Source organism: Cryptosporidium parvum, chromosome 5 (assembly GCF_000165345.1).
Source record: "Cryptosporidium parvum Iowa II chromosome 5, whole genome shotgun sequence".
NCBI lineage: Eukaryota > Apicomplexa > Conoidasida > Eucoccidiorida > Cryptosporidiidae > Cryptosporidium > Cryptosporidium parvum.
Genome location: NC_006984.1, coordinates 942440 through 957374, shown reverse-complemented (window position 1 = coordinate 957374; position 14935 = coordinate 942440). Strand labels below are relative to the sequence as shown.

The window sequence follows — 14935 nt, the reverse complement described above, 5'->3', positions numbered from 1 at the left end:
CAAAGAGATTTGTTGAACAGTTTCTCTATCCAAAATTAGAATCTAAAATCAGCAAGTTTTATTGTTAATTATTTTAGGTTTAATAGAAGTCAAATGAATAATAATGGTAGTAATGATTAATATTTTTTGTAATTAAAATAATATATTAAGTAGGATTTTACTTACTTTGATTCCAGAAATTCTATTAAAAATAGAATGTATAAGTTCATGGCCGTTTTTCACCAAGTTTGTCATGATATCAGGCTCTATTTAATTATATTTTTGATTTCTGATGATTTAATTAATTTATTCTTTTTTTTTTTTTTAAATCAAACCACCCAGATTCTTATTAATTAATCCTTTGAAACAATTCTAGCTAGTATTTAAAAATTTTTTTTTTTTTTTATCAAGAGCAAAATTATTAAACGAAGGAATGAATCAAAAGATTTTGACAAATCTTTAATATTTATTTCAACATTAAATTATCAGAATTACTCATTCTTTATCTCAAAATTATTATTATTTTTTAAATATTTCCCTCTATTTTTTTAAATTATTTATCATATACCGGTATATTTAATTTGGCGCCTGTGTGCATGTGGGGCAGTGAGCAAAAATTACTTATTTTTAGTGCATTAGGAAAAAAATGTGCTTTGAAATAAATATTCAAAACAACACAGAATTTTTAAAACCATGATTAAGTTTATATTAAAATATTTACAGAAATTCTCAGCAATAAATCTAAATTGATTAAATACAATTTTATTTCGAATAATAGCTATTATTAGCTAGTTTCTTTTTTATTCTATTTTCTTTTAAAAATTATTCAAAATTTATGTGGAAAAATAAAGATAAAAATAAATATAATTAAGTAATTATAAGCTTGACTCTTTGGCTTTGTTAAGTTCATGTTTGTTTTTCTCTTTAATTTTAGCTCTTATAAAATCGTATAGATCCTTGTTAGTATTAAGTCTTTCTTTATGTAGAGAGTTAGGTTGATCTACTTGAAGACAAACATTGTTAAATTTATCCCAACAAGCTTTAATGAAATTTTTTAAGAAGAAATTAAGTAAAACTTTTGGTGGTTCAAAAAGTAAATCAATTTTCCACTTAAAAATTAAGTGGGTCAAATTATCACCATGGGGGCTGACAAATCCTCCACCAGAAATATTTGCTCTATTTGAATATCCTAGTGAATATGGAATTTCAACTTTTAGTCTTGGATGAAAACCATGATCTTCAATTGAAGATGCATGAATGAATATTCTGTTATTAGGAATTATTTCATCACTTGCCCAAATTTCTAAAATAATTTCTCTATTAGAAAAAGGCCATGGAATATCTATATAAATTGCAGTAACTAAGTGTATTCTATCTTTATGTAGAATTTCTTTAATAGAATTAAGCCCAAATTTTATTGGAAAAGTATAATACGGAATCCAATCTTTATATAAATCTCTTTCATAAAATACAGAAAGAATGTTTAAAATATTAGTTTTAATAAATCCTTGAAAGCAAATCTCAATAATTGAAGAGTTCTCATAGCTTCGATACCATAAATCAAAGGGATCTTTTTGAATAATATATTGCCATTCTCTTGGTTTTGTTTTTGTTATTAGTCCACTACATTCTTCGTACTCTTTATTTTCAAATAAATCACCATTCTCATCAAAATAGCAATCATGATTAATTTCTAATTCCCTACCACTATTTAGTGATTCCAATTTACTGTTTGAAGATTTGAATGACTTGTTACTTTCTGTTTCATTTTCTGAAAAGAATTCTTCATTTGTTTTATCCTCAGAATTATTAATTTTGAACTCGTGAAACAATTCGTTATCTTCATGATTATTATAAAAATTAGAATTAATATCAATTTCATTTATATTTAAATCATTAAAATTATTTGAAAAATATTTAATACTTGCTGCTCTTCTCTGTATTTCCAATATTATAGGATCTTTATTATATAGACTTTTAAATCCATACCTAAAAATAAATAATAATAATATTAATGGTATTAATTCATTTTAATCATTTTAATATTAAAACATACTTTTTAATCAAATTTTGTACTATTACATGCGATTCCCACACTCTTTCATCTCTATATAGAAAAGTTGCCTTTTCTAACAGTTTTTCTAAAACTCTCATTTCAAGATAATTTCTTATTCAGCTTTATAATTAACAATTAGTAATGAAAGGTTGTATTGATAACTGAATAATAAATTATAATATTATTAATTTTATTTTAATTATTAAGAAATTTAAAATACTATTTAATATTTAAATAAATTACAGCTTGCCGCCTTTTGTGTGTAATTACTTAAAATAAACGATACCTAATTAAAAAAAAATAATAATAAATTCTTCTTATTAATAAAATTATTAATAATTTCAAATCCAAGTAAAAATAAAAGTTATTGAAGAGATTGTTTAGAGCAAGTTTATATTTATTGTATTCCAAATTCAGTTTTTGGATATTTTATTTTGAGGAAAAAAAAAAAAAAATGAGTGGCTCTATACATGAAAATCCGTCCATTGATATTTTAAAAGAACTTAAGTTAGCAGGAAATCATCAGATTATAACACATAATGAAAACCAATTTGATGATATTGCTAAAATTAATTTAAATTATATCGAAAATCTTCAATACTTGAAACCTTTTATAAGTAATTCCTCAAATGAATCGCAATATGATGTTGCAGCACTGGTTCATTTATTAAGCTTGCAAAGAAATAAAATGAGAGTGTTAGCCTATATGTAAGTTTTATATATAATATTAATGCATGCATTTATATGCATGCCATATTTTTTAATTCATTTTAATTTTTTTTTCTTAAAAAAAAAGCAAAAAAAGATGTGATCAGCTAAAATCATATAGATGGAATCACGGAAAACATCTAAGCAATGAAGTTCTATCAAAAATTTCAAGAAGTGAAGAAAGTTTTTTCCATGGATATTGCAGCTTGATTGATGAATATAACACAAGTATAAACAATAAATATAATACTCCAGATTCAGATTTATGTAACCACAAAATTGGAAGAAGTATCCAAGGAAATTTCAATTTTTGTCAAGTTATTAGTCCTAAACAATTTTCCAAGGATGTTATTGAATTTAATAATGGGAAATATAAGACAAAATCTCAACAAGTTTTCTATAATTCTGGTTCTTTTACATTTTTCACAAAAGAGCAAGTAGCTACTCATGGACATAGTTCCGATATTGTTCCCATTCAAAAAAGTTAAATTTAATCAAATCATATAATTGAAATTATATTAAACTTTAAAACGCTCATATTTTTAATATATTTAAATATTATATACAAACTGATATAAAAATTAACTAATAAAAAAGAAGGAAAAAAAACCTTTATTCAAATCAATTAAATATATACATTTAATGTATTACAATGTGGACATATATATTGTTAGAATTAAAATAAGTAATTATTTTTGCATGCACACATTAATTTTTTTTTTGCACACACTTTAATAATTATTAATTAATATAGCAGTTAGTTGTGTGTAATAATTCAATTAATAAATGTTGAAATAAAATTGTAAATATTTATTTATTTTTTTTAAAAGATAATTTAGTAATTTAGTTATTTAAAAGTGTATTATTTTTTTAGTAATATTGATGATGAACAGAAATTAACATATTTGACTATTAAATTATAGATATTATTTTGAATTAATTTTTTTCTGCCATATTTTAAAGAAATCTTATATAGACAAAACGGCGAGGGGAGTTGAAATTTCAAAATAAATAAATAAATAATTATTAGTGAGAAAAAAAATTCATGTATAATACAAGTAATTTGTATTAATTAGAGGATATTAGGAGAGGAATTCCTGGCTATTATTTCTATTCTTTTATTTAGAATTGAAGTACTCCTCTCAATCCAACTTGAGCATCCCTAACAGATTTCATAAAATAAATGTTTTTATATTTTTGTAATTTTGAAGTTAAAGTAATAAATTCAAAACAAAAATACCAAGAAGTAATTTAAGATTATTAAAAGAATATTCTGAGGATTTTATTTCTGATTTTATTTGATAATTTCATTTAAATTATTGCAAATTTCTATTTAATTTTCATGTGAAAAAGAGGCAATTTATGATTTTTTAAGACTAATATGACTTTTTGAAACTCATAGCCGATTAAATATTGTCAAAAATTTAGTTTGACAGCTTTGTTGAAAAGAAAGTGGTTTATTTGGAGAAATTAATATTCATTTTTTTTAAAAGTTATAGGACAAAATTTTATATATTTATAGAGAAGGAATTCTAAATTAGAATTTGGAATTTTATGGGTGGGTGTTTTTCAAAGAAATCTATAAATAAGGAAAACTTAGTTTTTTCTCAGGAGAAGAATAATTGTGTAAGTAATTTACCTAATACTGTTACCAATTTTTCAATGAATCCTTATACAAATATGGAGGGAGGCAACAAAGGATTTTCTAATTACTCTGCTGTAAATTATGATAGAAGGAGGTTATCGGTGAGCCAGAGTGATCCTGTCAATGATTCTGACATTAATGATATACCCAGAGGAAGAGCAGTATTTAATGCTTCTTACAAAGATTCTCCTCAGTTTAAACCTTCAGAGTTTATGACACCAAGCGGGATTCATAATGGTATTTTAAATGACTTCAATAATCAAAAAGCGGATAGCTTTGAGCTTGGTAATTCCAGAAGAAGATTATCAGTAACAGGAATGCTTTCTCAAAGAGCCCAAGAAACATTTGAATCAAAAGCTGAAGAAGTAATTGGTAACGATTCTGGTAATTCCGAATTACAAAGGGGAATTGGGTATGTTTGTAGAAAAGGACTAAAACCTGAGAGTCCTAATCAAGATGATTTTTTTATATTGAAAACTGAAAATTGGGGATTATTTGGTGTTTTTGATGGACATGGACCATTTGGACATGATGTGAGTAACTTTATTCAAAAAGATATGCCGGCATTAATTTTAAAAGACAAACAATGGAAGACTCATCCACAAGATGTACTTCACTATGCATTTATTAAAGCAAATCAAAGATTGCAAGAACATGTTTTAGAGACAAATCAATTTGATTGTAGCCTTTCTGGAACTACTGCGACAGTCATTCTTCATTTACCTTTAGAAAATCGAATTATTGCAGCTCATGTTGGCGATTCTAGATCCGTACTTGCAAGGTGGTCGAGATCAGGAAGAGTTTTAGAAGCTGTAGATCTTACCAATGATCACAAACCTAACTCAGAATCTGAAAAAAGAAGAATTATTGCAGCAGGAGGTCAAGTAAAAAGAATAGAAGGAGATATCCCTTACCGTGTATTTATTAAAGGAAAAATGTATCCTGGGCTTGCAATGAGCAGAGCTATTGGTGATACTCTTGGATATCAAGCTGGCATTATTCCTGAACCTGATATAAATACTTTTCAGATACAACCAGAAAAGGATGCTTTCATTTTAATTTGTTCAGATGGTGTTTGGGAGTTCATTTCTTCTCAAGAAGCTGTAGATATCGTTGCAGAAGGAGGTTCTTCAGATGCACAGCTTTCTGCTGAGAAACTTGCAAGGGAGGCTTGGAGGAGATGGATTCAAGAAGAAGGAAATGTTGTTGATGATATTACTGTTCAAGTTATTTATCTTCAATCTTAAATAAGTGTTTTGAGATTATTATTCTCAAAGTAATGATTAAATTAATAAGCAAGATTAAGAAAATAAAATGGATTATTATTGTTTCTTTTTTGACAACAAATAATTTCACAAAAAATATAAATTATGTGCATTGATTGTTTTATTTTTTTTTTCATATTTTAAATTGCATTATTGGGAATTAGAAATTTAATTAAATACTTAAATTATTAAAAGAATTTCAAGATACTTAAAATTAATTGATTGATTTTAGTATCTGAGTAGAATTCTATTTGTTGTATCTCTTAGTTTAATTGACCATTAAATTTATCAGTATTATTTAAATAGTTTTTTCCTTTTTTATTATTATTTTCTTTAAATGCAATTTTAACTACATGTGGAGAAAATGCATGTATTTGGCGGCAAACACTATTCCATTACAAAAAGTTATTTGATTATTGAAAAATAAATGCTATTAAAATAAGGATTTGTAAATTTTTCTTTAACAAGAGGAATACAAAACTTATAAAAAGCACTTTGAAACGAATGATTCGGTGAATGAAATGAAGGTAAAAATAAATGATAGTTGAGTAATGCAAATAATTCTTCTCTGCAATACAAAAATTTGTTTACACTCAGACAAATATAGCTGTATAATTGAGCAAATATTGAGAATATTTTAAGCTAGCTATTTAAAAAAAAGAATAATTAATTTATCATTAAACATAAATTTATAATAATTAATTACAATAAGTTTTTTATATATTAACATTAAGCCATTGCTGTGGGGTGGCGCCTAATCCGTTATTCTAAATATCTTATTCTGATCACTCAAAAGTGCAAAAATGCACTATTTGTCTATTTTGAGTCATAGAAATAAGTGAGGGGGAAAGTGCAAATGTTTAATTTTTACTTGAACAATTAGGAATCCTGGGGATCTTGGAAATTAGAAAGTTTCATAAATCTTGCTTGAAATATAGAATTAACTACTTGGTTAATTTGACTCATTTACTACTAATATTGGAAAGGAAAAGAAAATTTGTTTAGATAGGAAATAAAGTGATTTAAAACAAATTTATAAAATAAATTATTCAATTTAGTTGTAAAAACGAATATTATATTCAATAGACGCGTATATGGTAATAAGAAGGTTTCTATTAAAACTTTTGATCTTTGAATAAGCATTTTTAAGAATAAAATTATGATAAATTTCAAAATGTTTAAAAAATCATCAGATTATAAAATCCAGGTACTAATACAATTAGTATTAATTTGTTTTTTTATACTTTTGGGGCAAATCAAAGGAGATAAGACAAATACAAAATTTACAGGTTGGATAAGTGAAGGTTTAATTTCATCAGTTAATAATGAAACAGCACTATCAGAATGTAAAATGTTATTACCCTATGGAGTTGACCAGAAAGAAATTATTAAGGTAGCATTTTATTGTAAAGATGATGAGATTATTTCGTATATTGGAGTCAATAACCAAGTTGTAGATCATTCTAGTGCTAATTATATTGATGAAATCCAGAATCTTAAGATTGGATGTTCAAATGGTTATTCTTTTATCTCATTTGGAGGATCTAAATTAAGTCATTATAATAATACTAGTCCAGGATACCCAATAGTGGCTTCGTCTATTACTGCTGGTTTCACTCCAGGAGGATCTTCAAGAATCCCCTCTCTTGTATTATTGGAAGGTTATTTCTCACAAATCCATTCATTCTCTATTAGAAGAAGAGTTAGTTCTTTGGAATCAACTAATTCTAGAAAGTGGTCAGGAGAAAAGTTTATTGGAGGTTGTTTTGCATTATTACCAATTTCTCAACCTGGAAATTTAATATATTCAATAGCAGGTATTGGATTTATACCAAAAGGAAATGCACMAAGTACCTTAACTTATTCAAGTAAGGGTATATATTTAAAGAATATGATATATACAGTTGGGAAAGTATTTCCAGAATGTCAAACCCTAGAAGGTCCTGAAAATAATCACAAGAAGAAAAACCCTGTTGTATATTATTCCATAATATGTCCAAATGGCCATTTTAATAAGTTCAGAACTTACAAGAAATATTCTTTTGGTACAGCAAATTTAGCTTCTATAGAGGTAAGTTTAAGAGGTAAAAAAATCATTAATATTATGAATTGTGAATATTAACTATTTTATTTTGTTTTGTTTAATTTTTGGATTTATTTTTTTTTCTCTATTTAATAACTAATTTAGGTTGAATGTAATGACTATGATATTAAAGTGGAAAATTCTATTCACAACTCTCTTTTGAGATTAGGTGAACATAGAGGAGGACCATGGATTAAACACGAAAGAGTTGACGATTTGACTTCTTTATATATTGCATATTTTAATTCGACATCAAAGGAAAGTTGCAAAGGATCAAATACATGCAATCCAATTGCCTTGAGATATTTTAATAAAGAGGGTAAAGAATTCTCAACATTTATAAATACTCAATTCGGAGTTAAAAGATCATTAAAGAGGAAGAATGCTATCAGAGAAAGGCTCTGGGTTGGAAAGAATCCAAATATGATTTGTACAGGTATTAATAAAGATGGTCAAATAACAAGTTTTGGTATTGGATACAAAGAAATGATAGAACCAACTCCATTGTTTATTGATGCTGTGAAGATGGTAAAACCAGAAATCATTGCTTACCCAATATCTTTACAAAGAAATCAAACAATCAATACCGCCATATCATATAACCCAAATGATATGCAAATCTCCTTCTTATCCAGTAAAGCAACAGGTTGTAACTATTCATACTCTCCTGGAAAAGAAACTACAAGCAAAAACACTATTCAAGTTCATGCTCAGTGCAAGTATGACTCTAATGGAAATCCACAATATATTAATAAACTAATTCTATTCATTGATAGCTTTACCCAAGAACTTAAACGTATTGCTGGCATATGTAGTAATAATCTTAAGAATTCAAAGAAAAGTGATAAAAATGAAAATACAGAAGGTGATGAGAGAGTAAATATTGAAATTGAACGTAAACTTAAACAAGAAGATCAAAGTAAATTGATTAATATGTTTGATCATGACAAGTGGCCGTTGAATAAATGGGCGCCATCTCCATTTAGAGTACAGCATGCATCCCCATATAAGCAAATGCATGCAGAAAATGGCGGGGAATTATATCAGAATAGTTTGGATTTGTCATTTGCATTTGGACAATCAATTTCAAATAATATAATGGTTGTATCATCTCAATCAAGTCCCTTTAATTCTATTTATTTAGGATATAATACAGAGAGTACTAATCCAGTAATGTTGACAACAAGGTTGAGTGATTTGAATTCAAATAAGAAGACTTTATTAATGCAATACTCAAGCTTTTTGGTTCCAAGCACAATTACTTACTGGGAAATCCCAAGTGTTGATGGTAATGTAGTTTATACTGATTCAATTTGTGTTGAATTAGAACAAAGAAATGGTAATATAATTGGTATTGGTTTTGAAGGTTCTATGTCATCGGTACCTTATGATACTTTAGATGAGAATGTTAGCGTAATAAAGTCATCAAGTAATGAGGAAGGTAATAATGGTTTACTTGGTGGAAAATTGGAGGTTTTAGGAAAACAGAACAATGGATTGATAATAGAAAACAAGATTAATAAAGATAAATGTGAGAAATTGGCATATAATACGCCATTAATGGATTTTTTGAAGAATTTAAATCAGCAGAACTCTACAGAGGCTGAGATTGGAAGTCCATTTACAGTAACTTGTCCAAATTGTACAGAAATTGAATACATTAAAGCACATCATATAATTGATGGGCCAATTATTGGACTTGAATGGAAATGTACAGGAACTAACAATGTTGAGACAGTTTCTTTAGGTGGAAGATCTCCATCTCAATTGACAACTCAGCTATTTAATAAAGTTCAGCCAAAAATGATTGAGCTAGCTTTTAGTGTAAAGGGAAGAAAGAATGAAAATAAGTCAAAATCTTATGAAAAAGAAAGTATTATTCCAGGTCCTGCATTTTTCTCAATAGATGGGTATGCTAGCTCTGGGAAGATTCAACAATTACTTTATTATAGAATGAAAGATGCTTCTCTTGGTCCAACAATAACATGGGAAAGTGATGAGAAATTAAAACACGAAAAGCATGTATTGAGAACAGTTTGTGGTTCACTTTCACCATCTCAGGGAATACTTTCACTTGGTTTTGGATTTGAATATCTTCCTTTAAAATGTTCTGATGAGGAAGTTAAGCCAAATATGATTCCAGTAGATAATAAGTACACAGGAAATGTTCCAAGCGTAATTGTAAATGGCCCAAGAATTTCACAAAAAGTGGATTCAATTCATCCACATTGTAGTCAATTCCAAGGTGGATCTGCAAGAACAAGGCTCAGTAATTGGATTATTTCATTTTCTTGTTTAGATGATGATATTAAAGGAGAGGTTCCATTTTCTAAGCTTACAGTCTTAAGATCAAATACAAATTCTAAAGGCTTTGCTGGGCCTATTAAAGTTTTGTCTTTCCAGTGTCCAGATGAGAAAACTTCAGTTTCTGTTGGTGAAAATGACTCTGAATTGAATCAAATGACTTCACAAAGCTTTGATCTCTCAAAGGTTGGATCAACATTAGTTGTGGACTTTTCCCCACTAAATGTAGTTCCTTCGCAGGTTAAACTTAACCCTCCATATTCTTCAGAATCTGCCTCTACCAAATCTACAACATTGACAAATGTATCAGGATTTAATGAGATTTCCACTTCTAGTGATTCAATTTATGGAGTTTGTTTTGAGCTAACTAGTGATGGAAAAATTGCAGGCATTGCTTTTGCAAACAAGCCATTCAAGAAGAAGAAAAGCAGTTCAAACACTTTAAAGAAATTGGGAAAAATCTTTTCATAAAGAATAAAAAAAAAGTATTACATTAGTAACATAATATTAATAGCCTATTTCTTAAACTCTTTCTTTATCTTTAGATGGCAATGAGTTGTTTTTATTATTTTACCTACTTGCTACAATTCTTTAGTATCATTTTTTAAAATACTGTATGCATGCATGCATACATGCATGTAGACAGATAAATATTAATTTCAAAAAAAAGGAAATATTAAATAAGTAAAAGGAATGAGTTGGATGGGATTAATGTTAGTATGTAAATAATAGAACTTATTAGCCATATCTTCAATTTATTTCAACTTTTACTCTTATTCTGTGTGGATTATAAAAATCCAAACAATTGTTTTTAAGCCAAAACAATGAACGTATGGATAGCCGTTACAAAAATAACCACTTTATCAAATAGAATTAGCTTTGAAATTTATAATTCTTAAAAATATTAATAATTTACCAGTGGTCATATTCAGTTCTATCTTTTAATATTTGTGATTCAAATCTGGAATGCGCTATCAAAAATAAAATGCATGGAATTATATACAAAGCTTGGATTCCCGCCAAAATTAAATAATGTAGTGGTAAGTTAAATATTTGACTTGGATCTCCCTTATTAAGAATATAACTGCAATATAATAAGTTGATGGGGACTGATGCAATTAATAAGAGAAGGGAGTGAAACACCATACTTCCCATGGGAATTAATCTCCATATCAAAGATTTTCTCATCTTTCTAAATAAGTATTTTGCAAGCATTACAGGAGATTCAAAAAAACATATAATAGATGAAGTAACAAAAGGCGCCAAAACCAATCTATAGTCATCATTGTAAAAGAGATAATACCATGAAAAACTTGTAAGTACGTATGAAATAATTACAGCTAGAAATGCTGACCATGGAAAAATTAAACTTGAGAATTTTACTTTAGGGAATGCGTATTCTCCTCCAATTTGGTTACTGGTATATACAGGACTGTATAAACTATGAGGATTGACATAATTTTGGAAGGAATTATTACCTAATAGACTGGATTCTTCCTGTTTTGCAGGAGATATATTAGGAGATTTTGTAACAATATGTTTAGTAGAGCCAGCTGTTGTATCATGATAAATAATAGCTAATTCCCCTTCATTTGGAGCTAAGCCTTCCTCTATATGCTCTTTTGAAGGCAGAATTTTGTCCATATCGCTCATTTTTCTCCCAATAACTCCAACTCTTTCGGAACCTCTATCTTTATTTATTTTTCGACCTCTTTCCACACTTTTTTCTGAATCCATTTTTCTTTTTACAAGTATGAATTAAAATATTAACTTCTTTTTTAAATAAGTGTTTAATATAGTATTGTAATTATTTAATAATTAGGAATTCAATTTAACATTATTATTGAGATTAACTTACTCTGTTTATTTGTATGTTAATAAAGTAATCGAAATATTGTTAGTTTGTATAATTTATTTTCTATTTTTTTATAAATATGTTTTTATTACTTAAATTCAAAGCTTCCATGAATTTTATATTGATCTTTAAATCACTAATAATATTGAGCCAGAATGTTTCAAGTTAGATTTACTTGACTAATCCTGGAAGCTTTATTATTTATAAAGTATAATATTTATTAGCAACTCAAAGTTGCATGAGTTTAATATTTATGTCTTACTTTTTTATTATTTGCAGACCAACACTAACAATATTCCCAATAATTAACTTTAATTAAAATAATAAATTGAAAAATTCCTTATATCACTTGTTTCTAACTACTAACTGTGTTATAGAAGTGATTATGAATTTAATCTTACTAATTTTATATTTATTAAATCACCAAAATTTTTAACTTATTTTTTCTCAATTTTATGGTCAATTTTGTGATCAGATCTTTAAATTTAAACAAATATTACTATACACTTGAAAATAAGTTGGCGCCAAAATGCGAATTTAATATTAAGTTATTATAAAAACTAAAATTGTTATGTAAATTAAATGTTTTTGACGATTAGAATTTGAATATTTCAGAAAAATCTACTTTTTTCTTTTCTTTTTACCAAATTTCTTAAAGAAAATAAGGCTTCCTCCTGCAAACATGCATACAACAAGTATGAAGATAAAAATAATCACTAAAGGATGACTAAATATGGATTGATTTGTGTCTTTATTAATAAATTCTTCTTCATTATCAACTAATGCAAGTTTTGGAGGAATTGTTTTGCCTTTATTATTTTCATCAGGATCGTCTAATGTGACTGGACCTTGTTTTCCAATTTTAACCTTTTCACCATCTTTAATTATTTGGCCTTGCGATTGCAGAGCCTGTTCTCTTTCTTTATTGGCTCTTAATTCTTCTATTTTTGTTTTATTAGAAGCCTCCAAGGCCTCTTTAGATCCTCTATCAAATACACCACTACTAACTTGAGCCATTTGACTATCTGAAAGTAATTCCAAATTGGGTGTTTGACCATTTGCTATATCTGAAATATATTGTACGCCAGTTTGACGATTACTATCTGGTACTATTTTTCTATTCTCAAGAATATCTAGTTCTTGAGCTAATTCTTTTGGATCAGGAAACATTCCAACAGGAAATCTTTCGGTATTTAAAGGTGGTTCTTTTTGAGTTGTATCAACTCCAAAAATTAGTCTTCCTGCTGCATTTGCTGCTCTTTTCAAAAATCCTTTTTCTCTAACCCTAATTCTAAGCAAACAAATTTCAGGTTTTGGGTTAATTATGACCAAACCCAAAATATTTAAAATGTATACAAAAATGCATGCAATAATAAAACTACGTGATAACTTCATCTTTTTTTGATATTTTTCTTGAAATCATCTCCATAAAAAATATATATATACATTGATTTATTACTAAATATACTCTTCCAGCAACTTTTTTTTCATATCAAAAAAAAATATATTTTTTTTTTTTTCGATTATTTTTTTAATTATTATAATTTGTGATCTCCTACCCTGTGCACCTATTAATGTCAAAATTAACATAAATATGGCGCCAAATTCCACAATTTTCTTTAATAAATTAAACGAGGAAAATAATAATAATAATGAAATTTCCATTAATTCATTAAAATTCATTTTAATAAATTATCACTCTTTTGATAATAAATATACAAAAAAATAATTAAAGTGAAGAAATTTATTCAAATCTAATCAACTTAACTTTAAATTTAAACGCAAACTAGGATGTATTACACAATAATATTTTTGATTCTATTTGAATTATTTTTGTCATATTTTCTAGAACATATAATAAAACTTTTGAAAATTCACAAATTAATCAATGGTGAAACAAACCAAATAATTAATTCAGAAATTTCTCAGTTAGAAGAAGAATTAAAAGAACTTAATAAACCCTCAACTTTCACTGAATATGTTAAAAAAAGTCGTCAACTTAATATATTAAAACAAACTTTAAATAATAATTCAACGAAAGAAATCAACCAAACTAATCATAAAAATTTTAATTTTACCAAAAAAATAATGGGTGGAATTTACTTAATTCTAAAAATCATTAATTTCCTTCCTCCAAAAATTAGGCAACTCCTGACTTTCTATATTGTTAAATCATACGTTAATAACCACAGTATAATCATTCCTTTTAATCAAAAGTTATATTCTCCGTTCTTTCAATCTAAAGAAAAGGCTAACAATATTAATTCTTTCTTAAGTTATGGTCTTATCTGTACCCTAACTGATTTAATAAAAGCATTAATCAAAAATTCATTATATTTTAATATGAATTATATTCAGACATTTTCATCAAAGTTTATATAGTGCACCAGGTTTATTATTAATATTATACATCATTTTGAAAACAAAAAAAAAGGAAAAAACGGATTCCTTTAAATAAAAATATCTTCTAGGAATATATTTATTTAAATCGTATTATTATTTGAGAGTTAACTATATATTTGAATTTTTTTAATTTATTACTGGAATTGCATGCAATAATATGATATTCAAAATAATATTAGGCGCGTGCATGCAGTGCAATAATATTATTCTTTAATAATGAACAACTTGGAAGAACAAATAACTCAAATAATAACAGACTATTATCTAAATATAGAGTTAAATGAAGATAACAATACTCAATTATCACAGTTTAAGTAAATATATTAGTATTCACTAAAATTCTAAAACTTAAAAAAAAAAAGCAAATATAAAAGATAAAATTTATATATAAAAAACTAATCATTCTAGATTATCAATAGTTATATAATATTTGAGAGAACAGGGAAAAAAAAGAAGCACACATTATTTAATGCTTAGTTAAAATTAAACATGCATTTTAATCTCAACTCTTACTAATATTCCCACCATCTTCTTCCCCTCTCTCCCTTTATCTCTTTTTTTCTGTATTTTCTAACAAATTATTATATTCTTCTATTATTTACCTACTATTTCATTAATCTTGAAATTTAATTTTACG

At 26.6% G+C, this 14935-nt stretch overlaps 6 protein-coding genes across 6 annotated transcripts; 4 read left to right on the top strand and 2 right to left on the bottom strand.

Moving 5' to 3' along the window:
• Positions 1-4297: 4297 nt before the first annotated feature.
• cgd5_4170 (PP2C like protein phosphatase) lies at positions 4298-5635 on the top strand (the record flags this gene model as incomplete). Its single annotated transcript, XM_625580.1, has 1 exon — positions 4298-5635. The coding sequence occupies one exon, from the start codon at positions 4298-4300 to the stop codon at positions 5633-5635; it is 1338 nt and encodes a 445-aa protein (XP_625580.1).
• Positions 5636-6812: 1177 nt separating this feature from the next.
• On the top strand, positions 6813-7775 carry cgd5_4160 (hypothetical protein having a signal peptide; the record flags this gene model as incomplete). The annotated part of the gene is made up of 1 exon (XM_625579.1): positions 6813-7775. The coding sequence occupies one exon, from the start codon at positions 6813-6815 to the stop codon at positions 7773-7775; it is 963 nt and encodes a 320-aa protein (XP_625579.1).
• Positions 7776-8159: 384 nt separating this feature from the next.
• cgd5_4150 (hypothetical protein) lies at positions 8160-10511 on the top strand (the record flags this gene model as incomplete). The annotated part of the gene is made up of 1 exon (XM_625578.1): positions 8160-10511. The coding sequence occupies one exon, from the start codon at positions 8160-8162 to the stop codon at positions 10509-10511; it is 2352 nt and encodes a 783-aa protein (XP_625578.1).
• Positions 10512-10952: 441 nt separating this feature from the next.
• cgd5_4140 (hypothetical protein with 4 transmembrane domains within C-terminus) lies at positions 10953-11777 on the bottom strand (the record flags this gene model as incomplete). Its single annotated transcript, XM_625577.1, has 1 exon — positions 10953-11777. One exon carries the CDS (start codon positions 11775-11777, stop codon positions 10953-10955), a length of 825 nt encoding a protein of 274 aa, XP_625577.1.
• A 739-nt stretch (positions 11778-12516) lies between these two features.
• cgd5_4130 (hypothetical protein having a signal peptide and transmembrane domain near C-terminus) lies at positions 12517-13290 on the bottom strand (the record flags this gene model as incomplete). Its single annotated transcript, XM_625576.1, has 1 exon — positions 12517-13290. One exon carries the CDS (start codon positions 13288-13290, stop codon positions 12517-12519), a length of 774 nt encoding a protein of 257 aa, XP_625576.1.
• A 396-nt stretch (positions 13291-13686) lies between these two features.
• Positions 13687-14277, top strand: cgd5_4120 (hypothetical protein with a signal peptide; the record flags this gene model as incomplete). The annotated part of the gene is made up of 1 exon (XM_625575.1): positions 13687-14277. The coding sequence occupies one exon, from the start codon at positions 13687-13689 to the stop codon at positions 14275-14277; it is 591 nt and encodes a 196-aa protein (XP_625575.1).
• Positions 14278-14935: the final 658 nt, after the last annotated feature.